This window comes from Monodelphis domestica, chromosome 7, assembly GCF_027887165.1.
Source record: "Monodelphis domestica isolate mMonDom1 chromosome 7, mMonDom1.pri, whole genome shotgun sequence".
NCBI classification, from domain to species: Eukaryota; Metazoa; Chordata; class Mammalia; order Didelphimorphia; family Didelphidae; genus Monodelphis; species Monodelphis domestica.
Window position 1 is genome coordinate 220175538 of NC_077233.1, and position 26556 is coordinate 220202093.

The 26556-nt window shown below is 39.1% G+C and overlaps 1 protein-coding gene and 1 non-coding gene across 3 annotated transcripts in view; one reads left to right on the top strand and one right to left on the bottom strand.

Moving 5' to 3' along the window:
• LOC100028995 (lysosomal alpha-glucosidase-like) overlaps positions 1-26556 on the top strand; it is a 66414-nt gene that overhangs the window by 26359 nt on the left and 13499 nt on the right. For both annotated transcript variants that reach the window (XM_007498324.2, XM_001378840.5), the window contains exons 6-9: positions 2057-2176; positions 7318-7436; positions 21287-21418; positions 25913-26023. In XM_007498324.2, coding sequence (XP_007498386.2) covers positions 2057-2176; positions 7318-7436; positions 21287-21418; positions 25913-26023 — 482 coding nt within the window. The remainder of the gene's footprint in view (positions 1-2056; positions 2177-7317; positions 7437-21286; positions 21419-25912; positions 26024-26556) is intronic.
• Positions 3537-3647, bottom strand: LOC130455660 (U6 spliceosomal RNA). The gene has a single exon (XR_008913769.1). It is a non-coding gene; the product is annotated as a U6 spliceosomal RNA (small nuclear RNA).

Genomic DNA, 26556 nt, shown 5'->3' on the forward strand with positions numbered 1-26556 from the left:
CAATTCACTGAGCTACCCAGCTGCCCCCTTTTCTTCTTTTTTTAAAATTCCTTATCTTTGGGGTTAGTATCAAGTCTCTTCTCTTCTCTTCTCTTTTGTTTTCTTTCTTTTCTTTTCTTTTCTTTTCTTTTCTTTTCTTTTCTTTTCTTTTCTTTTCTTTTCTTTTCTTTTCTTTTCTTTTCTTCTCACTCTTGCTAGTATCAATTCCAATGCAGAAGAACAATAAGGGTTAGGCAAATAGGGTTAAGTGACTTATCCAGAGTTAGACAGCTAGGAAGTGACTGAGGTCAGAGGTCTAGTGCTCTATCCACTGAGCCACTTGGCTGGCCCTCTGTCTTAGTATCAATTAAAAGCAAAAGAGTGGCAAGGGCTAGGCAAACAGGGTTGTGACTTATCCAGGGATATACTACTAGGAAGTGTCTGAGGCCAGATTTGAACTCTAGGTCTGACTCTATCTATCGTACCACCTAGCTGCCCCTTAATATACCCATTTTACAGATGAGGAAACAGGAGGAAAGTAACTTGCCCAGATTGTATGGTTCTGATTTAGTGGCAGAACCAGAATTAGATTTGGCTCCTAATCCAGTTCCCTTTCCAGTATAACTGCGGGATCCTAAATATCCTCAGAATTGGCCTATTTAAGTGAGAGATCAAGGTTTATTATTCCCATTTCAGAGATGGGGAAAACCGAGGCCTGGAGAGACTAAGTGATCTATGAACAACTGGCAAAGTTGACCCTGCGACCCAGTACTCCCAGTGTCAGGAGTCTAACTTTTGACCCTAAAGTTGGTGCTTTCCCATTTGTCATCTCCTAATTGAGCCATATTTGGTTAAGAGACAAACCTGAGGTCAGTCCCCTCCTGTGCAGGATGTCTGATATTGGCTTGAGTTCCCTTCTCACTGTTGCTACTGGGGGCCAAATGAAGGCAATTCTGGCTCTCCTTGGTGCAGCGATTCTCCTGTCCCCTCCTAGTCTTCTCCTCTCCAGGACAGGTGTCCCTGGTTCCTTTAGCTGTTCCTCCTCCAGCCTGGCTTCTGAGCCCTTCCCCACCTGGCCCTCCTCACTCCCTGATGGCTGCCATGCCCAGGGTACATCCATGATTCATCTCCTGGGGGCCAGGGCCACCATGGTCCACTCGTAGCTGGGAAGGCTGACTGTGGGGCCCTGGGCCCATCCATTACCCATCTGTGCTCTAGGAAACCCACTCCGATGATGCCATCATTCTTGTTTGGTCATATACAGCTCCCTGGGATGCTATTTGGGGTTTTCTTGGCAAATATATTGACATAGCTGGAGAAGGAAATGGCACATCATTTCCAGGTATGTCTCACTCTTCATGAACCCATTTAGAGTGTTCTTGGCAAAGATACTGACAAAGACTCTTTGCCATTTCCTTCTCCAGCCCTTTTTCCATATGAGGAAACTGAGGCAAACAGGGTAAAGTGACTTCCCCAGGGTGACCCAGCTAGTAAGTATCTGACACTGGATTGGAACTCGAGTCTCTAATTCTAGGCTAGGCCCTCTCTCCGTTGCGTCACTTAACTGCACCCCCTCCTCTCCCTCCATTTAGAGAATAAATTGGAGAAAATTTTGTAGAAAAACTGCCAACTTGTGAGTGCCCTATTCAAGTGAAATCATGGTGAACCTATGGTACAGGTGCCAAAGATGGCATGCAGAGTGCTGTCTGTGGGCATATAGCCACCCTCCCCCCACCAATTTCCACAGCTCATTACTAGAAAGGCAGAGGGACTAGGGCAGAGATGCTCCCCTCCCCCTCTCCATGCTGCCTGAAGACATTTTTTTCACATCCCCTGCCCCTCTGCCCATTAGCCAATGGGAGTGCTTCCTCCCTCTCCTGTGTGGGGGTGAGGGTGGGGCAGGGCACACCTGGAATGCATGGGGGGAGGGGCATGGCACACTGTCTCTAAAAGATTTGCCATCACTAGTCTAGTCCACTTCCTTAAATTAAATTAAAATGGAAAGAATAGTATACTTTCTGGGTGTTTGAACTGTAGTCAGATGATACTAACTCCTGTTCTCTATTTGTTTCTCAAGAGGTGGTTTTACAGCCTGCTCCAGCCCTGACCTGGAGGACTGTGGGGGGGATTCTGGACTTTTACGTCTTTTTGGGGCCGGATCCAAGCTCTGTGGTCCAGCAATACCAACAGGTCATAGGTGAGTCACCCCGCCTGCCTCTCCTCCCTTTGGTTCCCATCTTCAGGGTCACCTTTTCCTAAAAGCTTTCCTGGAGCGTCCTTGGCGCCCGCCCTCAGTGTCATCCATCACGATGCAGTCACCCTCTTCAGATTCTCTCCTCGTCATCACTGCTGCCAGCAAGACTGTTGGGATCGCTTGCTCACTCTCTCCCTGGCCCTGTCAAGGTGGTTGTGACTGTAGAAATGCCAAGCTGGCTAGGAGCCATCCTGAAGACAAGAGGAATGAGAAGGGAGAGGAGGCAATTCAGGTATCTTTCAGGAAATAAGTGGATTACAGATCAGTTTACAAGCTGTGGCTGGAAAGAAGCTAACAGGGCTCTAAGGACAGAGGGCTGTCTGGCCCATTGATTGGGACTGCAGAGTACCCTGGAGCACAGTCTAAACTTTCCCAAACAGTTAAGAAGTTAGAGCATCCTGAAAGGAAATTTGGTGTTTGCTCAGTGACCTAGATGCTTTTTAAAAAAATTCTTCCCTTCTGTCTTAGAATCAGTACTGTGTATTGGGTTCAAGGCAGAAGAGTAATAAGGGCTAGGCAATGGAGAATAAGTGACTTGTCCAGGGTCACCCAGCTAGTAAGAATCTGAGGCCAGATTTAAACCCAGGACCTCCCATCTCGGCCTGGCCCTCTATCCACTGAGCCATCTAGTTGCCCCTTGAACTCTTTCAATGTAGTGGCCCTAGAAAGGCAGGGACTCCATCCTTGTCCATTAGGCTCAATATGGACTCATTGAAGGTCAAGCGTGTGGGAAAAGAATTGAATATATAAGTGAAAGATTCAGGAGAACAATTCCCTTTCCCCTACATAGTTGACCTTCAATGAGTCTAGTCTCCCTTCCTTTTTTTTCTTTCAAAATCCTTACTTTCTATCTCAGAAACAATTCAGGGATTGATTCCAAGGAAGAAGAGTGGTAAGAGCTAGGCAATGAGGGCTGTGTGACTTGCCTACATCAGTGAGACCAGATTTGAACTCAGAACTTCCCATCTCCAGGCCTGGCTGTCTATTCATACAGCCACCCTTAACTTTATTTCTAATTAATAACTTTAATTTCTCATATTACAAGTAATTATTTCTAATATTCTAATACTTTCTAATTCTATATTCTACAGAATATTCCATATTCTAAATTCTAATACATATTTCTAATATGAAGACACTATATTTCAATTTTGTATTTCTTATTTTTAAAACTCTTATTTTCTGCCTTAGAATCAATGCTGTGTAACAGTTCAAGGCAGAAGAGCGCTGAGGTCTAGGCTGTGGAGGTTCAGTGATACTTGCCCAGGGTCCCCAGCTAGGAAGTCTCTCTTTCTTTTTCTTTTTTAATACAGATCAATTCACGAATTTGTACACCATCCTTGTGCAGAGGCCATGCTAATTCTTTCTGTATTGTTCCAAGTTTAGCCTAGAATATGGTGCCAAAGGGAGCACCTCCCTCCCTGTTTCTTGAGGGCAGCTAGAGGATGAGCTAGCTATCCCTTCAAGTAGTATTTCAGGAGTGCACGACAGCTGGCAGACTGGCATCTTTGGCTCGTTTTTTCTCTGTGGAGGACAAACCCCAGGCATGGGCATGAGGAGTCTGGAAAGCATGTCCTTGGATGATCCTACATGAAAATGTTCTCCTAGCTTCCCTCTGCCTAACATGGGCTTTTGCCCATAGAGGGATATGAGAAAATGAGAAATCATTCCATCATTCATCTAGTCAACAAACATTTATGAGCACGTTATACTAGATGTTGAGGGAACTGCAAAGTTTAGATAACAAAAATCTCTTTTTTCTCCCTCCTACTTCTCTCCCAACAGGGAAAACAATAGCAATGACTTTAATAAATAGGTATAGTCAAGCAAAACAAATTTCTGCACTGATTTTTATATATATATTTACATATTATATACTTACTATTTATATATAATTTAATATATAATACTTATATATTTAATGTAAATATATTTATTTAAAACCCTCACCTATCTTAGAATCAATACTGTGTACTGGTTCCAAGGTAGAAGAATAGTAAGGGCAAGACAATGGGGGTTAAATTACTTGCCCAGGGTCACATAGCTAGGAAGTGTTTGAGGCCACATTTGAATCTAGGACCTCCTGTCTTTTCCCACATCGATATATGTGGGGCAGCTAGGTGGCTCAGGGGATAGAGCCAGCTTAGTTTTGTTAAGGACCTGGATTCAATTCTGGCAATATATAGTTACTAGCTGTTCCTGGGCAAGTCATTTAACCTCTATTGACTAATTCTTTCCACTTTTCTGCCTTGGAATCAATATTTAGTATTGCTTTTAAGACAGAAGGTAGGAGTTATTTTTTAAAAAGCCTAATTTTGTGCCCTAATCCTATTATCTCTTTGTCAGGAGGTGGGCAGCATGGTCATTGCATTGATCAGAGTTCTTTAATAAGTTTTTTTGCCTCTGGCCTTTCTTCCCTCCTAGCTACTCTTCATATCATGCTGCCAGAATAATCTTCATTATGCATCTAGCAGTTCACAGCATTCCTCTTCTCAAAAACCTGCTGAGGCTCACTAGTGCATGCAGTTAGGTTCAGTTCCTTTGCCTTCTTTCAGGATCCTCCTCCATTCTTTTCCATCTTATCTCATAGTACTGCTCTCCATGTGGTCTCAGACCATACCACTGTGCCCTCCCTTCCCCTCTGAGCTTTTACCCCTTCTTTGCACCCAGCTGAATTCCTAGACATCCACAGGAAGCATCTCAGATGCTTCCTCCTCCATGAAGCCTTCCTCAGGGCTTCCCCTACTTTCTTTCTCTTCCTCCCACCCAGATGAGTAATAAGCTTTACCCACTGCCTTCACTTAGCACTTTGCTTTTTAACTCTCCAATATGGGATGGGTTGGGATGAGACTGTAGCTGTGATTTCACAGTGAGGACCCTCTTGTGCCAGTGCCTTGGACATTGAGAAGTGGCACGGCCAGTTTGAGGCAGGGATGGCACTTATACCAGGTCTTTCTGCCAAGAGCTCTGCCCAATGGTATCTGGCAGAGCAGGTGTAATCCTTCTTCCACATTGCCATACCAGAGAATAGGTCTCATGTCCTATAAGTTTTTTCTTGTCCAGGTAAAACATCTCAAGTTCCTCCAACCATCCTTCTACGTCATCCTTACTGACCAGGACATTTTGTGAGATTATCACCCTCCTTCTGGACATTATGCTGCTCCTGATGCAGCCTCAATCCAAGTTCTTGTTTTTTATTATTTTGTTTTGGGCTTCTATGTAACACTATTGACTCATATTGGTTTTGCATTTCACTAAATCCCCAGATCTTTTCCAATCAAATATTTTGTCTAGCTTCCACTTATGTATGCTCTTCTGCCTTAGAGCTTAGTATCAATTCTAAGAAAGAAGGTAAGGGTTTTTTTTTAAAAAAAGAAAGAAAGATGATGGTAGAAAAATGGTCTGAACATGTGACAAAGAACAACTAGCCCCCATGAATTAGGAGGAGCAAATTAGGAAGAGAATTCCAAGAGAAGGAGCACGCTCAGATTTGAGTGAAAGCAAGGAAGTAGAAGAAACATTGCTTGAAAAGTTCAAGAATGTAAGAGAATTTGTTGAGAAGAGAGCAGGAACTCCAAAGGTTATGGTGTAACAATCTATGAAGTGGATAAACTGGAATAGATAAAATAGATAAAGTAGATAAAATAGAAGAGGAGTGGCCTGGAGATTAGGGTGGTGATTCTTAGTGGTGATTAAAAGAGGAAGGAAAGTTGAAAAAGAGATAGTGCTGTCTGGAGGTGGTGAGACTGAATGAGGAAGATCCGAATGTGAGGCAATTTGATAGAGGATCGTAGATTTAAAGCTGGAAGCTCATCTAGCTCAGCTTCCTAATTTTAGAGTTGAGATATTGAGACCCAGAGGCATTAAAATGACTTGTCCAAGGTCAAATAGTAAGAATTTGAAACTTGGTCTTAAGACTTCAAATCTTTTACCTTTTTTTTTAAATCTGTATCATGTTTTCTCCCTTCACAAGATCCATAATTTAACTTTCAAATAGGATGCTTGCAGTGTGAATGTCCCCAGGGATTTTAAAGAGAATTTGGAACATTGGCATTTTGAAGTGTTCCCCAGAGAAGTCTTGTCTCCGGGGTGCTGTTAACAGCTTTCTTTTTATTGTGAGAATGAGTCTTCCCATCCCCAGGAGAGAAGGTAGGAACACTGGAACCCAGGTGGTTTATTTGATGAGAAGATCCATTTGATCTCTGAAGACTCTTTGGACAACTGCTATTATTTCCCAGGACCATTTGTTTGTTTATAGCATCACATTTTCCCTAACTCCCAAAGTCAGGAAAGGTTAGCTGATATTTGGACTTCTTTGACTTCTCCTCCTGCCCCTAGGAACCTTATCATTGGGAAATCTCATGATCTTTAAAGATTCAATCAGCCTTGATACTCATATCTCATCAGTACCTTTTGGAAGGCAGAGCCATGAACTCTTTTTTTTATTGTTGTTGTTAATTTTAAACCCTTACCTTCATCTTAGAATCAATACTAAATACTGGCTCCAAGACAAAAATGCAGGAAGGGCTAGGCAATGGGGTTGAAGTGACTTGCCCAGGGTCACTCAGCCAGGAAGTGTATGAATCCAGATTTGAACACAGAACCTCCAGATTCTAGGGTAGGCTCTCTGTCCACTGTGCTACCTAGTTGCCTCCGTTCAATACATTCTCAGAGCATTCAGTTTTATTTTTGCATTGTTGTTATTCTTTCAATCATTCTAGATGTTGGATATAGTTTTCCTCATTCTACTTACTTTACTTCATATGAATTCACAGAAATCTTCCTGTGTTTCTCCAGATTTATCATAGTCATTTCTTAGAGCACAGCAGTTTTCCATTCTCTTCCTGTACTATGATTTATTTAGTCAGCTTCCAGGTGATGGATATCTAATTTGCTTCCAATTCTTTGCTACCACAAAAAAGTGTTGATAGAAACATAGTGGTGCATGCAGAAGGCTGATTATTCCTTTAAATTTTAAACTGCCCCCTTTACTCAGGAGCAATGGAGTCTCATTTCCTTCCCGTCCCATCAGGAGCGCTTCTAGTTGGGATGCTCGCCCTCCTGACAAGGTATCATCATTTCAGGCTTCCCGAGCATGCCGCCTTTCTGGGGCCTTGGCTTCCATCTCTGTCGCTGGGGTTATGGTAGCAGTAACGAGACGTGGCAGACGGTGAAGAACATGAGGAACTATCTCATCCCACAGGTAAGGCCAACCCGTGAAGTGGTTCCATTTCATGGGACCCATCAATCTGGACTTCTCTGGCTCATCTTCTTGTGATTCAGAGACAGGAGGAGTGGGAAAATGGCAGGGAAAAGCTATAGGACAGCCAAGTAGGAAACAGAACAAAGCAGACAGTCTCATATGGCTTAACAGAAAACAAACATTGGCCTGAGAGTGAGGAGACCTCTGGTCTAGCCATGACCTCAGTTTCCTTATCTTCAAATGATGCAGTTGCTTGAGTTGAATTCAAGGGATCCTTTCAGTTCTAGCATGCTGCAATTATAAAGGTTCTTTAAATCCTCTCATTTGGATTTGGAGTTTGTATTCTAGCCCTGCTACCTGTGTGTCTTTGGACAAATACATTTGTGAAGTGGGCTAGTCTAGTGGACTTCTAAGATCCCTGCCAGATCTAAACTTAGGATCCCTCATGTCTCCAAAAAAGATTCCTGGTGTTCTGTGAGATTTCTCCACTCTCCCTTTGTCATTTAGTTATTTCAATTGTGTCTCATTCTTCATGACACCATTTGAGATTTTCTTGCCAAAGATCCTGGAGTGTTTTGCATTTCCTTCGCTAGCCCATTTGTCTCAATTTCCTCATCTGTTACACAAAAGTAAAGTTGGAGGTCTGAAGACCTCATGTATGTCATCCAAATGAGAAATTTGATTTTACTCTTGAATTACCACCTGCCTCATTTCCCACATCCTTGGGTATTTCATTTTCACAGCAATGGCTAATTATCCTTCCAATATATTTTTTTTACTTTTGATATGAATGCAATGAGATTTTTGGTTAATGAGACTTCTAGAAACCTGTCTGGTTCACAGACTAGTGGTATAGATAGATCCAAACCAAGAAAAAACTGTAAAGGAAATGAGTGCTTTATTTTATGTACAGTGTGTAAATTTAAGTCTTTTGAAAGTTCCAATACTTGAAATAGCTGATACTGAGATTTTCTTTCACTTCTAATGAGTATTAAAGCAAGCTGAAGTGTGTATTTTTTGTTACAGAGTAGTGTTTTATAATTTTGCAATAAAGTTGAAATATGATTTTTAAAAATATGACAAATTTTAAAAGTGGCAACTGAGGCTAACAGGGTTAAGTGACTTATCCAGGATCACCTAGCTAGGAAGTATCTGAGTCAAGATTTGAATTCATAAAGTTGAGTCTTTCTGACTCCTCTGTGCCACTTAACTGCCTAGTTCTAACTATATGTCTTACTTCTCTGCAATAGTTTTTCTATAGCCCTCAGTTTTCTCAACTGGAAAAAGATGGGGCTAGTTTAGTTGGCTTCTAGGATCCCTGCTACTTCTAAGCCTTTGATCTCCAATGACTCCAGTGCAATTCCCCTACTATATTTCCAGCCCTGGATGCATGTCTCATTCCTTTGTAGTACATTTTTCTGCATTAGTGATGATGAATAGAAGCCAGAATTTCTTCCTTAGACTAGAATGAAGACAAAGTTGTTTGCTTTCTCAGGAGATCATTCAGCTCTCTCTACCAAGAAAACTGGAAGCCTCATGGGTATAGATCTAGAGCACAGCCTGGGCTAAAACTCAGGTTGGAAGGGTGAGGAATTAGTCTCAAAGTTCAAGGAAAGAGATGCAGGTAGAGAAATGGAATCAGGAAGAAAGGACGGGAGGAAATGAGTAGCAAATATAAGCTAGAACAGGACAAATAGGCATCTAAACTAGAATCAGGCAGGGTTTTCTATATACAGCACTTTTGAGGATAAGAAAGAACGAGGAGGAGAAGAATCCAGAAATAAGAGTCCTAACATGCAGAGTCATAATATTTCAGTTTGACAAATGCCCGAGAACCAAGTTGATACTCTCTTGGGTCTGTGACCTTGGCCAAGTCTAGTAGCATCTCTAACTCTCACGTCTCCATCTGTAAAATGGAGATCTCTAAAGTGTGATGTGCTAAAGGATGGCCAAAGAGTAGCGAACGTTGAGGTCATGAGATATAAGGCAGCAGAGAAGCTGAGACCAGGGTGTTAGGCAGTGCAAAACTTATGGATAGATCCTACTAACTTGGCTAATTTGGCATATAAACAAGAATTGAATATGTGTGTGTATTTTTATATATTTATATATGTATGTGGATCACAACTCTCCATGGGATTTTCTTGGCAAGGATACTGGAGTGCTTTACCATTTCCTTCTCCAGAGGAGCTGATGGATCTTTTTGTCATGCCATCAGAAGTCAAGTGACTTGCCCAGGGTCACCCAGCTAGAAAGTGCTGGAGGCCATATTTGAACCCAGGAATTCCCCTCTCTAGGCTTGGTTCTCAATCCACTGAGCCTAGGTGCTTTCTAGGCATACAGAGGTTAAGTGATTTGCCCAAGGTCACACGCTAGGAAGTGTTGGAGGCAGGATTTGAATTCAGGTCTTCCTGACTCTGGATCCAAAGCTCTTAATCACTGAGTCAATTTTATTCTTTCTTTTAATTTGGAATTGGCTTTGATCCATGATCTGACATGTCAGTGGTCTGACTATACATAGATAGATGACTTGGAAAAGATTCCCACCTCACTAACCTGTCATTTCCAGTCTATTAAAATAATGAACCTCTATTTTTTTGTGATTGTTCTTTGATGCTCAGTGTTTTCATTAACTCCTAGTTGCCTGCTTGAAGAAAGTATTCATTATAGATAAGTGTATGATTTCTGTATTTTTCATTTTATCTTTATTTTATTCCAATAACAACTTTACATATAAGTTTTCCAAAGTTATATGATTCATGTTGTCTCCCTCCCCTCTTTTCTCCCCCCTCTCAGAGTTGACAAACTGTTCTGCTGGGTTATACATGTATTATCACTCAAAACATATTTCCATATTATTCATTTTTGTAAGATAGTAATCTTATAAAACCAACACCCCAAATCTTCATGCCCATCTGTACTTCTACTCCAGCAGTTCTTTCCTAAGAGGTGGATTCTTTTTCATCAGTCCCTCAGAATTGTCCTGGATCATTGTATTGCTATTAGTAGCATTGTCTATCACATTTGATCGTCCCACAATATTTCAGTTTCTGTGTATAATGTTCTCCTGGTTCTGCTTATTTCACTCTGCATCAGTTCACCTACATCTTTCCAGTTCTTTCTGAGGATTTCTGTATTTTTCAAAAGCCTTTAGTTTCTCTTGTTTCTCATTCATGAAACATTTTCCAACATATTCTTTGCTCTCTTCTCTTATACAAACCTTTGCACTGAAATCTCATCATTAAGGTATTTATTGATCTAATTTTATTTAAAATTTTCTCACTTTATTTTCAATTCTTAATTCTCTCCCCCTTCCCTCCCTCTGAGAAGTAAAAAAACAAACCCAAACCCATTACAAATATGTAGTCATACAAAAAAATTCATATTAGTCATCCAAAAAAAAGAAAGAAAAGAAAAGGGGAGAAAAAAGAGAAATATGCTTCAACCTATAATCTGAATTGATCATTTCTCAATCTGGAGTCAGAAAGCATGTTTCATAAAAAGCCCCTTGTAATTGTGTCTGGTCATTGTGTTGGTCAATTACTAATTCTTTCACAAGTGATTATTTTTTCTGAAACTACTTTTTATCATTTCTTATAACACAGTAGTATGCCATTTCCTATTGATGGAAATACATTTTGTTTCTGATTCTTTGAAACCTAAAAAATTACTATAAATATTTTTCTATATATGTGTTCTTTTCTTTCTTTCATCTCTTTGAGGGGATCAACCTATTAGCAGTATTGCTGAGTCAAAGGGTATGCATAGTTTAATTGTTTTTTGGGCATAGTTCCAAATTGTTTTCCAGACAAGTTCATAGCTCCACCAACACTGAATTAAAGTATTAAAATATTTTCAGACTTTTTTACGTATTGACCACTTATGCTAATTTTTCCCTTCTCTCTTTCATCTTTAAAAATACTATTATATGGGATGGCTGCCTAGGAGAAGGGAGAAAGATACTAAAGGAAATTATGGTGCTGTAAAAACATATTATCAGGAGCAGCTTGGTGATTCAATGGATAGAAAGACAGGCCTAGAAATGGGAGTCTTGGATTCAAATCTGACCTCTGACACTTTCTAGCTTTGTGACCCTGGGCAAGTCACTTAATCCCTATTGCCTAATCAGTACCCCTCTTCTGCCTTTGAACCAATACTTAGTATTGATTCTAAGATGGAAGGGAAGAGTTAAAAAATTAACTTAAAATGCAAAAATATTAATAAAATATTTAAGAAATATAGATTCTATCTAAAACCTGTGTGAATCTTGATCCTCTGGACCCTTTTGCAAACTTCTTCCATCATCTATTAAAATATAGGAGGCTCCAAAGAGCTAAAATTTTTTTTTTTTGTTTTATGGGTTACTATGGTCAAAGAATTCATCACAAAATTGCAGTCCTAGTGATGGCCCTTCTGTGGACTTAGCTAGGCTGGGCCTGGGCAAGCAGAGCCAATGTGTAGCTTTCTAGATTCTTAATAGCCGGCTTTGTCAGTAGCGGTAACCTCAGCTCTCTAATATACTTGTCAAAACAGTTAGAAATATGAAAAGTTGGTAAACTTTGTTTCTGACTCTGCATTGTAGGCCATTTTACAGTCTATATACTAAAAATGTATTTCTTCAAGAAAGAATAAAGTACCTAGAATTAGAATGAGAAAACTAAAGCAACATCCCATTGCTCACATGTTTCTATTTTTAATCCTATTTGCAGTGCCACTTACTTAAAATAAACTCCATTTGCAAGTTTTGTAAATAGACCCACATCTTAACAAACATAACAATTGACCTAAAAGATTTAGAAAATTTGAGATCCTACTATACTTGGTTGATTGGGTAGAAGAAAAATGCAACCTTAAAGGTTCTCTTCCAAGTAAAGTGGCTTCATTCAATTAGGATCATATAAGACTTCCTTAAAAAATGTAGCAACAGAAATAACTTTGTTTAATGCTTCTCTGGGCTCAAGTGGAGAAGAAAATAAGAAGGTATATGCTTGCCAAAAGGATTTGCCACTATCATGAAAAATGTCTATCCTACAAAGAGGCCAAATGGAAGAGGGATTCTTTATAAATCAGTGGTTCTTAACCTGTTTTAGGTCATTCACTACTCTGGATGCCCTCTCAGAATTTTTTTTAACTCATAGTAGAAGGAAATGCTAATTTTCAGCTACAAGTTTGTGGAAATAAATTTGTATTTTCCTCATCCAATTTCATAGACCTTCAGAAATATTTTCCTTGAGAGTCCATAACCCCAGGTTAAGAATTCTTGTATAGAGATAAGGTTCTCTAGTAGGGATCCATTATATACCTATGTTTGTGGATAACATTGTATTTTTTGCAATAAACTTCATATCATTGCAGTCTTCTCCATGAGATCTGTAATACCTCAGCTACCCACATAGAAAGAGCTAAGTGGATGAAGAGCCCTACTATCTAGATTCTAAAGTGCCATTGGTTGTACTATCCATGGAGCTATCCATAAGACAGGCGCTGCCCTAGTGCATAGAGTGTTGAGCCTGGAATCAGAAAAGACTCATCTTCCTGACTTTAATACTGATGTTAGACATTTAGTAGCTATGTGACTTGGGACAAGTCACTTTACCCTGTTTGCCTCATTTTTCTTATCTGTCAAATGAACTGGAGAAGGAATGGCAAACCATTCCAGTATCTTTGCCGAGGAAAACCCTAAATGGGTCATGAAGAGTTGGGCACAACGGAAAAACAAATGACAGTTTATGTAGCATGTTCCTCACCCATCGTTTTCCACTTCTACAAAGAAGAGAGAGAAGTCTCTTTTTCTCCTCTCTTCTCTTCTGATTATTATAATTGTATATTGTTCCATTTTTATTGCAATTAGGGGTATGCTGTAGCCAGCTCCAAGGAGAAGAGACTACTGTTAAAATTTTAGTGTGACTATTTACACCTCCCAAATCAGGGCTTCATTTGTTGTTTTGTGGGTTGTCTAGACTTAAGAAAGTGATGGAGAAAATGTTAATAATGCAAATTACACTTAAATGTCCAGGTGTTAAATAGTTATACACAACCATGGTGGTGGTTGTAATCTATCTTTCCATTTAGGGTTGTATTTTTTTAACCCTTTTGTTTTCTATCTTAGAAAAGTTAGATCAATTTAAAAAATTAGGTTAAATTAGGTTAAGTGACTTGTCCAGGGCCACACCACTAGGAAACATCTGAGGTCAGATTTGAACCTAGGACTTCTTCCCATCTCCAGGCCTGATTCTCTACCCACTGAGCCACCTAGCTGCCTCTCCATTTAGTTTTTTTTTTTTTTAAGCCCTTACCTTCCATCTTGGAGTCAATACTGTGTATTGGTTCCAAGGCAGAAGAGTGGTAAGGGCTAGGCAATGGGGGTCAAGTGACTTGCCCAGGGTCACACAGCTGGGTCCATTTAGTTTTTAAAACCCTTCACAAGCTGCCTCCAGTTACCTTTCCAATCTTATGAACCATCACTCCCCTTCCTATACCCTACAGACCAGCTACTTTGCTCTTCTTACAGCTTCTCATATAACATTAGGTCTCTGGCCCTGTGTCTTTTGCTCTGGCACACTCTGGTGTCCAGAATGCACTTACCTCCCTTCCACCACTTAGAAATTCCTTGTTTCCTTCAAAATTCTGTGCAAACAACATTTTCTGCATGATGCATTTCATTTTCCCAGTTACCAGTGCTCCCCCTCAAAAATTTCACTTTTATTTTTAATTTATTCTGTATAAACATTTATGTACATATCTTCCAGGGACTATTCAATCTTCTTTATGCCTCCTCAGTGTATACTGAGTGATAACATATAGTAAAGACTCAATAAATGCTTCATGAATTGTTGGAAGAAGTCTTTTCTGAACATGGGGGACTTCTATATAAAAGCACTGGCAGGATGAGAACAGGAAATAGTTTGGTCCTGTTTGGCTTGATTAAAGTGCAATATATGAGAGAAAGGTGGGCAGGCAGAATAGAGGAAGGTTGAAGTGGGTCTTGGGAGCCAGGATCATTCAATAAAAAATGAGAAGCCATGAAAGGATTTTGAGGAGAGAAGTGACATAATCACAACAGAACATTAAGAAGATTATTATTGAGACACATGTAAAATCCAGTGGAATTACACATTGGCTATGGGAGGGGGGAGGAAAGAGGGGAGAGAAAGAACATGAATCATGTAACCATGGAAAAATTCTCTTAATCAATTAATTAAATAAATAAATTTAAAAATGAAAAAGTTTATTATTGAGATGCTTCAGTCCTTTATGACTCTTCATAGCCCTACGTAGTGTTTTCTTGGCAAAGATACTAGAATGGTTTGCCATTTCCTTCTCCAGCTCATTTGACAGGTGAGGAAACTGAGACCAATAGGGTAAAGTGATTTGCCCAGAATCACCCAACTAGTAAGTGTCTGAGGCCATATTTGAACTCAGGAAGAGGAATCTTCCTGACTTTTGGCCCCAAACTCTATCCCCTGCACCATCTAGGTGCCTCATAATAATACCTCCCTTATAGTTTTTGTTGTTGAGTCATTTCAATTGTGTATAAATCTTCAGGACTCCATTCAGGATTTTCTTGGCAAAGATCCTGAAATGGTCTGCCATTTCCTTCTCTAACTCATTGTACAGATGAAGAAACTGAGGCCAACAGGGTGAAGTGACTGGTCCAAGGTCATCCAGTGAGTAGGTGTCTCAGGCCAGTTATGCACTCTGACCTTATGCTCGGTGCTCTGCCTGCTTTGCCACATAGTTGCCACGAGGGAGGTTACTCAGAGAATATGGTGAAGATGACTAGATTGGAGTGAGAGAGTACAGACAAGAGATGCCTGATGAGACTGGCAAAATCTTCTGGGCCAGCAGAGATGAGAAGCCCAAACTAGCATAGTTAGATGCAGAGAGGAGGAACCAGATCCAAGAGACCTTCGGAGGGATACAGGACAGGAATGGGCAGCTGACTGTGGAGGGTTTTATTATGTGGAGGGTGAGGAAAAGGGAAAGCTGGGAGGGAGTTCCAGAGTGATGCACCGGGGTGCCTGGGGGTCATAGAAACAGAGACACTTAGGACATATATATATATATATATATATATATATATATATATATATATATATATATATAGTTAGTTAGTTAGTTAGTTAGTTAGTTAGTTAGTTAGTTAGTTAGTTATCATCTGGTGTGTATAGAGAACAATGAAACTTCTCAGTGGGATGAAATTCAGTGGGACAGGATAATGTCTTGATCAGTATACTTTTTAAAAGTAAATAGACTAGATAAAGAGGAAATGGGGGCATGTGAAAGGGTAACACTAAAGTATGGTAAAAAAAAGTTCACCATCTTGTCAGGACCTGTTCCCCACTGAAACAGTGTGAAGAGCTGCGTATCCTCTTGTCCCTACAAGATAAGCAGAAGGCGTGTGAAGAACGAAAAGCACAGCTAGCATTTAATGAGGAACCATGAAAACAAAAAATTATAGAAGATAACATGTTCATTGCACTTTGGGAAAGTGATAGATTAGCAAAGGAAAGGAAAGAAGCTAAGGAATCTGGTGAAAAAGCAAAGAGAGAGGAGCAGATAGTCTTATATCTCAATGCCCAGATGGCCAGTCTGAATGCTCAGAAAGAAGAGGCCAGGCATCTAAAGATGGAAGAAGCTCTATTACTGGAAAAGAGAGTTGCTCAGCTGAAACTAGAAGAGGACAGAGCAAGGCAGGAGAAGAAGTGGAAGATGCTTGAGACCAGGGACATCCTGCAGAAAGCCCTCCAAGAAAGGAATGTGCGCCTGGCTCAGGAAAGAGCCAAGGACTTTTACATGGACAACAAGCTCTTAGAAATTGCTCTTCAAGAAACATGAGATGAGGCTCAAGAAATGAGGCAAAAGAAAGAAGACACTAAGAGCCTATCTGAAAGAGCTTCAGGAAGCTGAAAGCTGAAAGAAATCACAAAGACAAAAGACGAGGCAGCCGATGTGGCAAAGATAAAAGCCAAGAAGGAGGCACAACTGATGCTTGAAAAAGATGCAAGAAAACTATTAATGGATGATGTCCTGTGTACAAGAAAACTACAAGTTATAGAAAAGTTGGAAAGAGAAGCAAAAGAGAAAGATATTGATCGTGAATTAATAATGAAAGGTTTTGAAGAACTTGAGCGGGCAAGTACAGAAAATTTTTTGAGAAAACAAAAGGAGAGAATAGACCATAGGATGCAACTGCTATCTCAAAAAAAAAAATTGAACACCAGCATCAAAAGTGAGATGCAGAAAAATTAGCAGAGAGGACGGAGTATGAAGCAGGGCTGGAGGCAACTAAGTTTTTCAATGAAAGAATTCAGGAAGTACTTGCAGCCCATAAAGCAGACCAAGCACACATCCATCCCTTTCAAAGAACTAAAAATTCCCCATGAAAGTGTGTTTAATCAGTTACAATACAGATCAACTCTTCTAATAATCAAATATAATTTATTTTCAACTTCTTACTAACTCATTAATAAACTATCCTTTTTTTTCTTGAAAAACAAAGGACTAAAGTATGTTAAAAAAAGTTGACTCATGTGAGGAAATTCAGCAATAAGAGTAAGGATGACAATGGAGAGAATTTGTATAAAAATCAGCAGAGGTAGAAAAAGAACGATTTTGTCATTAGAGTATACTATAGCCCAGCAGTGTCAAACTCAGGTAACCACAAAACTCCCAGGTAAGGGGCAATCAAATTAAAATGTAATTGGTTTCCTAGTTGGTGACCCTGTTGGTGACCCAAATGCCTAACCCTTATTGATCTTCTGCCTTGGAACCAATACACAATATTGATTCTAAGACAGAAGGTAAAGGTTTTTTTTTTTAAGTGTATTAACAAATTAACAAAATAAATAAAAATATAATACAAGATAGATAATGTTAATTTGTGGTTTTCTAGGTGGTTTTAGGGATCCATTTCCATTTGAATGTGATATCATTGCTATGAACTTACCTGGACAGAAAGAGAAATGAGATGAAATGTTTAGGAATCAGATCACAAATCTGACAGAAATTATGGTATGGATGGGAAACTTCAGTTGTCCAGATGCTTGCTGAAGCTCTCTGTTGACAGCAAAGCAGAATAAACAGAGAACACACTATATGACAACTAGTAATTTTTTTAAACTTTCCTTAATGACATATAAGGTAGAGGGACCCAAGAAAGGGAGAACATTGGACTGAATGGTATTTTTATTAACAAGAAGGAACTGGACCCCAGGAAAAATATGATGGGAACACAAAACCTTCTCAGGGTTAGATAGAGTCAATAAGTCGATAAACACCTCTGTGCCAAGTACTCTGCCAAGCACCGAGGATACAAAGACAGACAAAAAGACAATCTCTGTTCTCAAGGAGCTCACAGCCCAATGGGGGATTACATCATGCAAAAACCACATATGAACAAGATATGCATGTGACAAATTAGAAATGGTCAACAGAGGGAAGGCACTAGCATTAACAGGGAGCGAGGAAAGTTTAGAAGATGAGATTTTAGTTGGGCCTTGAAGAAAGCCAGGAGGTGAAGATAAGGAGAGAAAATTCTAGGCATAAGGGAGAGCCAAAGAAAATGCCTGGAGTTGAGAGATGAAGTTTCTTGTGCTAGAGACAGAAATTAGGCATTAGTCACACACACATCTGAGATTTTGGAAAAGTGAGTTTCAAAAGGTGCAGGGAAAAGATCCTTCACCTCTTTGGCAGTCTAGCAAAGGCTATGGACTTCTTGGAATAAAATTTTTAAACAATTAAAAGGAAGTAATGGAGAACTACAAAGGATAATAAAAATAAAGATGTATTTTTTTTTCCATCCAAGTTCATGGATCCCTTGAAAATCTTAACTGTGGACTCCCATTTTGACTAACCATCTACAAAAGAATCAGCTCAGGCAGAATGGGAATAATTGAGAATGAAATTCTGGAAGCACAAAGGAAAATAATTCCAGTGAAGAGGAAAGATAGGGAACTGACTAACCAGTTTTGATTTTTAAAGTTATCTCTGGAAGTAGGAAGCAAAAACAGATATGTACAAGTTATTAGAAGTAGGAAACAAAGATAGGCAGCATTAGATAAATATGAACATGTCTTGATACTATAGAAAGAACATCAGGAGTTCCAGAGTCCAGGATGAGCTAAGCTTGTCTGGCGAAGCAAGAGCCAACAAAAAGGATCATTTTAGTTATAGTAGGGAAAGAAGGGAATTGAAGAATGGATAGGACTGCTATTTGGTGTGAATGGGGAGCTGCTTCCTTTTTATTTTGCTTCTGACTTCCTGTCATATCCTTTGCAATGAAAATGACACATTTTTAAAAAAGGTCAATATGGAGTTGAGACCTAAGCTAAGTAAGGAGTTAGTGAGAACACACCTAGTTGCCCTGGATGAATTCAAGCCCCTTGGCCATTATGAACTAAATTTTTAGGTAATGAAATAACTGGTGAGTGTGATTACAAATCCCTGTGAGTGATAGTTGAAAGATGATGGAAAAATGGAGTGGTACCACAGGACTAGAGAAGGGCATATGCTGTTCCAATTTTCAAAAAAGGCAATAGAACACAATCTACAAACTATAGGCCAGGACGCCAGACTTCAGTTCCAAGGAAAATTGAGAATGGGTCATTAAAGAGATGGTTAGTGAGCATCTAAAAAAGGAAACAGATTACAGAAAGCCAGTATGGCTTTATCAAGAACGAGTCATGCCAGAATTAACATAGTTCCTTTTTGGGTAAGGTTACTAAACTAGTGCAAAGTAGCATGGCCTCATGGGTGAATAAAGAACTGGCCCAGGAGGTAGGAAGAAGTAAGTGCAAGTCCTATCTCTGACACACACTGTCTGCATGATCCTGAGTCAAGTCAATTAACCTTCCAGAACCCTAGATAGCAGCTGTCTGACTATAAATTACAGAGAAGGTGCTGATCTATACAGGTAGAGTAAGTTTCTATTTACTTAAAAATTTGGGAATTTTCTATTCTGTAGCATTCCAAGCATATTTACATTTAAGAAATATAAATGATGTATGGTTATTGTGTCTTCAGACACAAGGTTTGAACTCTGATATTTGTGGATGGACTCTTGACCTAGCCATGATGCCTTTGTTCAAGGCAAACTCATTAACATTTGGTGCAGAGTCAAATTCCTTTGTAAAAGCATGGGTTGAAGTCAACACACCCAAAAGGTGTCATCATTACCATCCTGTCCAATCTGAATTATCTATGCTTTGTTAGGTATTCGTTGAGTACCTCCCAAGCCACACTGAAATAAATTTGGAAGGTGGCCCCGTGATCTCTCCTCTTGGTCCTCTTTCCTCTCTTGGGCTTTGCATTCTCACTCTTGATACACTTACCCTATTTTCTTTCATTTCCACGTGTTCCATTAGTTCTCATATTTTCCTACGAAGGAGAATATCATAGGGGATCGTGCCTTCCCTATTCAGAAATACTGACTTGTCTGTGTCTCTCATTCTTCACCCATAGTCTCAGACTCCTTGCTCCTTCTCGAGTCCCAACCCACAAAGGAAAAATTTCTTTTTGTAGCCCCTGCTGGTCGGAAGGCTACATATTCTAATGAAATCATAGGTCTAGTCTCTGAATCCTACTTAAAAAGTAAATCATGAAAGGACTATAGATATAACTTGTAGATATTTTAATAAAGGTGTTTGGGATGTTCAAGGAGGACTAGCATCTCTGAAATGAGGGCTTGCCAAGTCCTTTTCAAGGCTGTTCATCCGCCTTTGGTAATCACCTGTCACTGAGCTCTCACCTCTGGCTCCACAGTGGTCATACTCTGATAAAACTGCCTTGGCAGATGGATTAAACCAGGTCGAGGGTAACCAACAGCTTCAAACCCATTGGTGAGTTAGGGGAATGTCTGCCCCAAGCAGGTGAAGACCAATTGCCTTTAGCCCTCCTGCAGCTCAGGTATCCCCCCAAGGCTTAACCTCCCATTGGCAAGGACTGCTCAACCCAATGAGCTCTCCATGGTACTACACTGCCAACTTCCCATACCAGATAGTTTCCTCCTCAGTAAAGCTTGAGATGAGTTCCAAAAAGGGAAGAAGTGGAAAAAGTAGGAGTTAAAAAGTAGAAAAGTTGGGAAATAAAGCCTGTATCAAGACAAAGTTATTGGGAAAGCTAGGTAGTCCAGTGGTTAGAATTCTTCTGTCTTAGAATTGATGAGACAGAAAATAAGGGTTTAAAGAAAAGACAAAGTTATTTTGTTCTGATTTTCATTCTATACAAACCTGAATTTGTGGCCTTTCCAGGTATATACTGGATAAGTTTTTCCAGAATAGCCTAGTGCAGTCATATCAAACTCAAATAGAAATAGAAGCCACTAATCCTTTCAGAAGGATCTCTACCTGAGGACTATTGACATAGTTTTAAAAAGTAATGTTATCTCTCTGTTTTATTACATTTTAATTTATTTTGTTAAATATTTCCCAATTTCATTTTAATCTGATTTGGTCAGAACTCTGGGATGTTGCAGCTATATGTGGCCCTTGATACCTCTACCCTAGTGGATTTTTTCTTTTCTTTCTTTTTTTCCATGGGTATGGGGTGAGAGGGACAAAAAATAAAAGTTTGTTAGTTGAAATAAAATTTTATAAATGTATGAGTAATAATTTATGTTTATTTTATAATAAATAATTTTGTAAGTAATAATTTATAAGTAATAAATCTATACATAATAACTTTATAAGTAATAATTATTTCTAAATGAAAAATTATGTGTAAAATTTATAAAATAAATTTTAAAATGTGAATATCTTAGTAAAGTACAATTGTTTGTTCTATCCAATAAGGAACTGAGGGGAGCATGGACAGGTTTTTTTGGAGTGTACTAATGTAACTTTTTCTGGTAGGATGCTCAGTGGAATGACATTGACTACATGGAAGGATCTCGGGATTTCACAGTTGATCCAGAGCATTTCAGCACACTCCCACAGCTAGTGATGGACCTTCACAAGCATGGGCAATATTATGTCCTAATTCTGGTAAGGTAACTTCTGACCTTTTTGTGGTGAGAGTCAGGGCTGCTTCCTCTTCAGTGAGCTTAGGATACCTCCATCCAAATCGAAGATCAAGCTACTTCATTCAGCCTTGTGAGAAAAATAGCATAATGCCATTGGCAGTCAGGGAAAAACATAGTCACATCTACTCTTGGATAAAGTAAAAATCAATTCTGTAATTGAGAGCTAGAAGAGATCATGGGATCATACAGTTACAGCTAGAAGTGATTGGCACAGAGTAAGTGGTTAATAAATGGTTCCCAGCTCTTTTTGTTCCAGGACCTTTTTTTACTTTGATAAAATGTGTTGTGAATTCTGAGGGTAATTTATTATGTTACTTAGAATAATGTTTGTCTTCAAAAACTCTAAATTAAAATCTATATTATAAAATTATTAAAAAATAAGATTTTATTTGACTCTTAATGATGAAAATGTATAAAATTCTAAAAATCTAATAATTATATTTTGAGACATTTTATAAGAATTGAAAGAAGTGATCAAGTAAGACCCAATTTATTTACTTACTATTACCTGCAAGACTTTATTAAATTTCTTTATTTTACATGTTTTATTGAATATAAATAACATTTTAATGAAATAAGTTATAACTTATAAATATAATTTTTATGTTGGATTTTTTTAACAAAGGTTTGCACTCCTTGGCTCAAAATCAGACAAATGGTCTTAAATCTGGATTCACATTGAGTTTATTTAATTTGAGTTAAAACAAGAAAAAAGTAAAAATTTTCTCTTGCACAAATATGTGGTGGATGGCAGGACAATTTTACAGACTCTCATATTGAGAGATGGAAATTTATTTTTAAATTTTAGCTACCTCATCAGTTGATAAAAATGAATGGCTAGTTATGATTGAAATTTTTATTTTCCTCCTGGTTAATGAATGATCAATTGCACATTACTTTATTTTTAAGCAATGCAATAAGCAAATATAAACTAGTCTTTGTAAGGAAAGAATCTCTTTAGATATGATATTCCTCTTTTGTACCACTGACACATCAGCTATATTCTCATAGAAACTTCTTCACGGAATGACTAATCAGTGTTGTCAACCAATTCATTTGAAAAATCACCAGAGAGAATTATAAAATATGTAGAGAGTAAATCTGAATGAGAAAATAGCCTTGATATTGCAATGAAAAGCCATTGTAAGGTTTCTTTCTGCAGAATGTTTGTGATGGTTCATTATGGTTTCAAAATGACTTGTAATGTCCATGCCCAGCAATTATACTTTGGAACAGCCTTTAGTTTTATTTCAAGAATGCAAATGTTCATAAGGTATTGATGCCATGTTTACACAAGCAATGAGGTGATACCAGAGTAACAAAAGGGAATGAAGGAGCTACTCTGCGTAGTACATAGAATATATAAAGGAGGGTGTACACAATCATCTGACCATCTGTTGGGAATCACTTTGTACTCAAATATTAAACCCTTGTGATAGTTGGGAAACAATTTGATGATAGATTGAGAAACTGAAAGAACTCTTTCATGGAGTCAGAAGCAGTCAGAATTAGTTTGATACAACTACTGTATGAACACTAAAATAATTTTGTGTGTGATAAAGATGGTTTCAAATCATTGCAAAAACAAACCTATGTTTCAAACATGCACATATATGTTAGCACAGAGGAAAAATATATTTGGAACAAAATTGGGTAATTATGTACTGCTGAAGGCACCATTAAAGGATTTTTATCACAAACCTCTTAAAACTATAAAAAGTTTATGTCATTAACCCATAAGGAACCATTAAATGGGAGCTACTATGCTACTTAACTAGTTGATTAAAGGAATTTCAGAGACCATTTCATTCAACACCCTCACTTTACAGATGAGAAAAACTGAGGTCAAAGGAGAATAAGTGACTTACCAGAGGCCACACAGGTAGCAGGTGTCGTAGGCAGGATTGGTATTCCACTCCCCTGACTCTAGGATCAGTTCTGGAGTCAGGAAATGGAATTTCCACTATACTATTGTTGACTGGAAAAACACAGAACTTTTAAATAATAAAATATTACTCTTTAATCAGGGGAAAGGGGTTCAATGCAATAGTAGGCCTCAACACAGAGCTGTGCATCACAGGACTGCATAGAGTCTAAGGATTGAACTCAGGCCACTCTGGACACTGACTCCTGGGAAAGCCAAACACACTAGATTGGACAATTCCTGAGGAACCTATATACCATTTGGGGGGGTTGGAACCAGAGGCAGGGAAAGATGATTGACATCACGATAGCTACAAAGAAAAAGGGAGTGTTCAGACTACATTGACTGGATACAATCAAGCTTGGGAAAGGAATCCTAGCTAGAAGCGGGGTGTAAGAGAAGGGGCTACTTACACTGGATACTAAATGGGTGGTCCCTGCCCAGGTGTGGGTCTTCTTGGGAAAAGGTCTCTGATATAAGGCGGAGACTACCTAAAACAAAGAGGGTCCTTAGCATATGCTTAGTCCCACCTAACTAGGATTGTCCTACACCTGAGGGTCCACAACTCAGTCTGAAACTGCTAGTCTGGGATTCCCGTCAGGGTGGATTCCCGGGGAACAGGGAACAAGTACAAACTTTGGGGTCTCCAACCTACAAGCTAGTCCTGAAACCTGGGGTTCACCAGATCCCACTAGGCCACAAGTTTGGAGTTTCTAGATTCCATGTTGTTACTATTGTATCTCCCAATATTAACTACTAGTAGCAATTTTGGCTATCTTAATACTAGTTGGAAATTTCTCTTGTGAAGAGAAGCTTTGGCTGATTTATCCACAGAAATAACCATCTTGCCCCCACTTTAATGACTTTAATATAGGTAGAATTGCCCTTGGCTTCATAGGATCATAGATTTAAAAGCTTTCTCACTAATTAGTTGCATGATCTTGGGGAAAATCACTTCACATCTCTCTAAAAGGGGACAGCACAGATGATATCAAAGGTCTTTCTCTTTAAATTTAAGGTTCCTTTGCTTGTCTAATTTGAAATCCTTCAATTATAATAAATAAACTCTCCTGTGGCTTTGAACCTCTAAGATATAACCAGTTTCTTTTTATGGGTTTTCCCAAGGGAGGTCCAGTACATTCCTTGCTTTTTCATTTACTCCGTGCTCACCTCTCCAGAGTACACGCCAGTTTGGGTGGTTTAGGGATTTCCCCAGCATACTACTTTCCAAAAAGAAAACACACTCAATATTCCTCTTGCACAATCAGAATTCCAGCCAAGCCTTAAATGGCTCATGTAACAGGAAGCAAACACCAAACAAAGAACCACGTGCTGGCCGAGCAGTCTGCTCTCATGACCTCAAAGTTAACTGGATTCATGGGCTGGAAATTCATAATTGATTTAAAATGGGCCATTTCCAGATTAGAATTCTTCCCAGTTCCTATTCCTTTGGGCAACTAGGACTTTTCCTGTTATTCCACATAACTGCCCCCCTTCATGAGCTTTGTGGGAGGAAGTGTTTAAACATAAAGATATTCTCATAGACACTTGTGATTGCATTCTTTATTTTTTATATAATGAGTTTTTATTGATATATTTCATTTCCCCTTCTGTATTCCTACCTCTTCTTAGAAAGCTATACCTATTTATTTATTTATTTTTAAATCTTTACCTCATTTTTAGAACTGATACTAAATATCAGTTCCAAGGCAGAAGAGGGGTAAGGGCAATGGGGGTTCAGTGGCTTGCCCAGGGTCACACAGCTAAGAAGTATCTGAGTTCAGATTTGAACCTCTGATCTTCCTTCTCCAAGACTGGCTCTCTATCCATTGAGCCACCTAGCTGCCCCTGAGAACCATCACTTTTTCTTCTTCATTAAAAAATAATTTATTTCCCCAGTTGTGTGTAATAATTTTGAATGTATATTTTTCTGAAATTATGAGATACAAATAGTCTTCCCCCCTCCCTTGTTTACTCCCCCTCAGAGATGATAAATAATTTGATCTGAGTGATACATGTATTATCGTGCAAACCATCTAACCATATTGGTCTTTGTTGAATGAAAACACTCACAGAAAACCAAAGCCCCAAAATAAAAACCCAAAGCAACTAAAGTGAGAAACAGTATGCTTTGATCTGCATCTGACTCCAGCAGTTCTTTCTCTGGAGGTGAATAGCATTCCTTGTCCTAAGTCCTTCAGAATTCTCCTGGATCATTGTATTGCTGAGAGCAGCAGTCTTTCACAGTGGATCATTGTAGAACCATATCTTTTAACAAAGATTTTTAAAAAAGAAAAAGATGAGATGAGAACAAAAATTAAAATAAACCAAATGATACTTTGAAAAATAATGTTCCCCACCTTAATTCATTTTTCTTTTAAATCAAGGGAGCTGTTTCTTCCTCAAAATAAGGAGAATTAGCTAATGGGCTCACTAAAACTTCCAAGGAATTGTAATATTCCTTTTTAGGGCCAAGATTTTTGCCAAATGTTGTCCCAAATCATACATGCTCCTTACCAAATGTCTTTTCAGGACCCTGCCATCAGCAGCAGTCAGACTCCTGGCTCTTATGCACCTTATGATGAAGGTTTAAGAAAGGGGATCTTCATTAACAACACCCATGGACAGCCATTGATTGGAGAGGTAAGAGAAATGTTGAGTTTGATAAGTATGCAGCACTAGTAACATTTAAGAAGGGCACCTGCCCCAGACTGATGGGAACTGGCTGGAGCATTCTGGGCATGGTTAGGGAGAAAAGTAGTTCCAGTGAAATGATGCTATAGTCCTTTTCTTTAGGGCATGAGGTGGTCACTCTCTTTCACCTCTCAGAAATCTATGTAGGGTCCTGGAGTGTGGCTCCAGTGAGATGGAAAGCCTCAGAGTCATTAAAGAGGCTCCAGAAACTGGCTAAAGTGTCAAGGGATAGAACCTAGCTGCCTTAGATATCAGGATTTCACTGTTTTTTTTTAAACCCTTACCTTCCGTCTTGGAGTCAATACTGTGTATTGGCTCCAAGGCAGAAGAGTGGTAAGGGCTAGGCAATGGGGGTCAAGTGACTTGCCCAGGGTCACACAGCTGGGAAGTGGCTGAAGCCAGATTTGAACCTAGGACCTCCCGTCTCTAGGACTGGTTCTCAATCCACTGTGCTACCCAGCTGCCCCCTAGCGATTTCACTG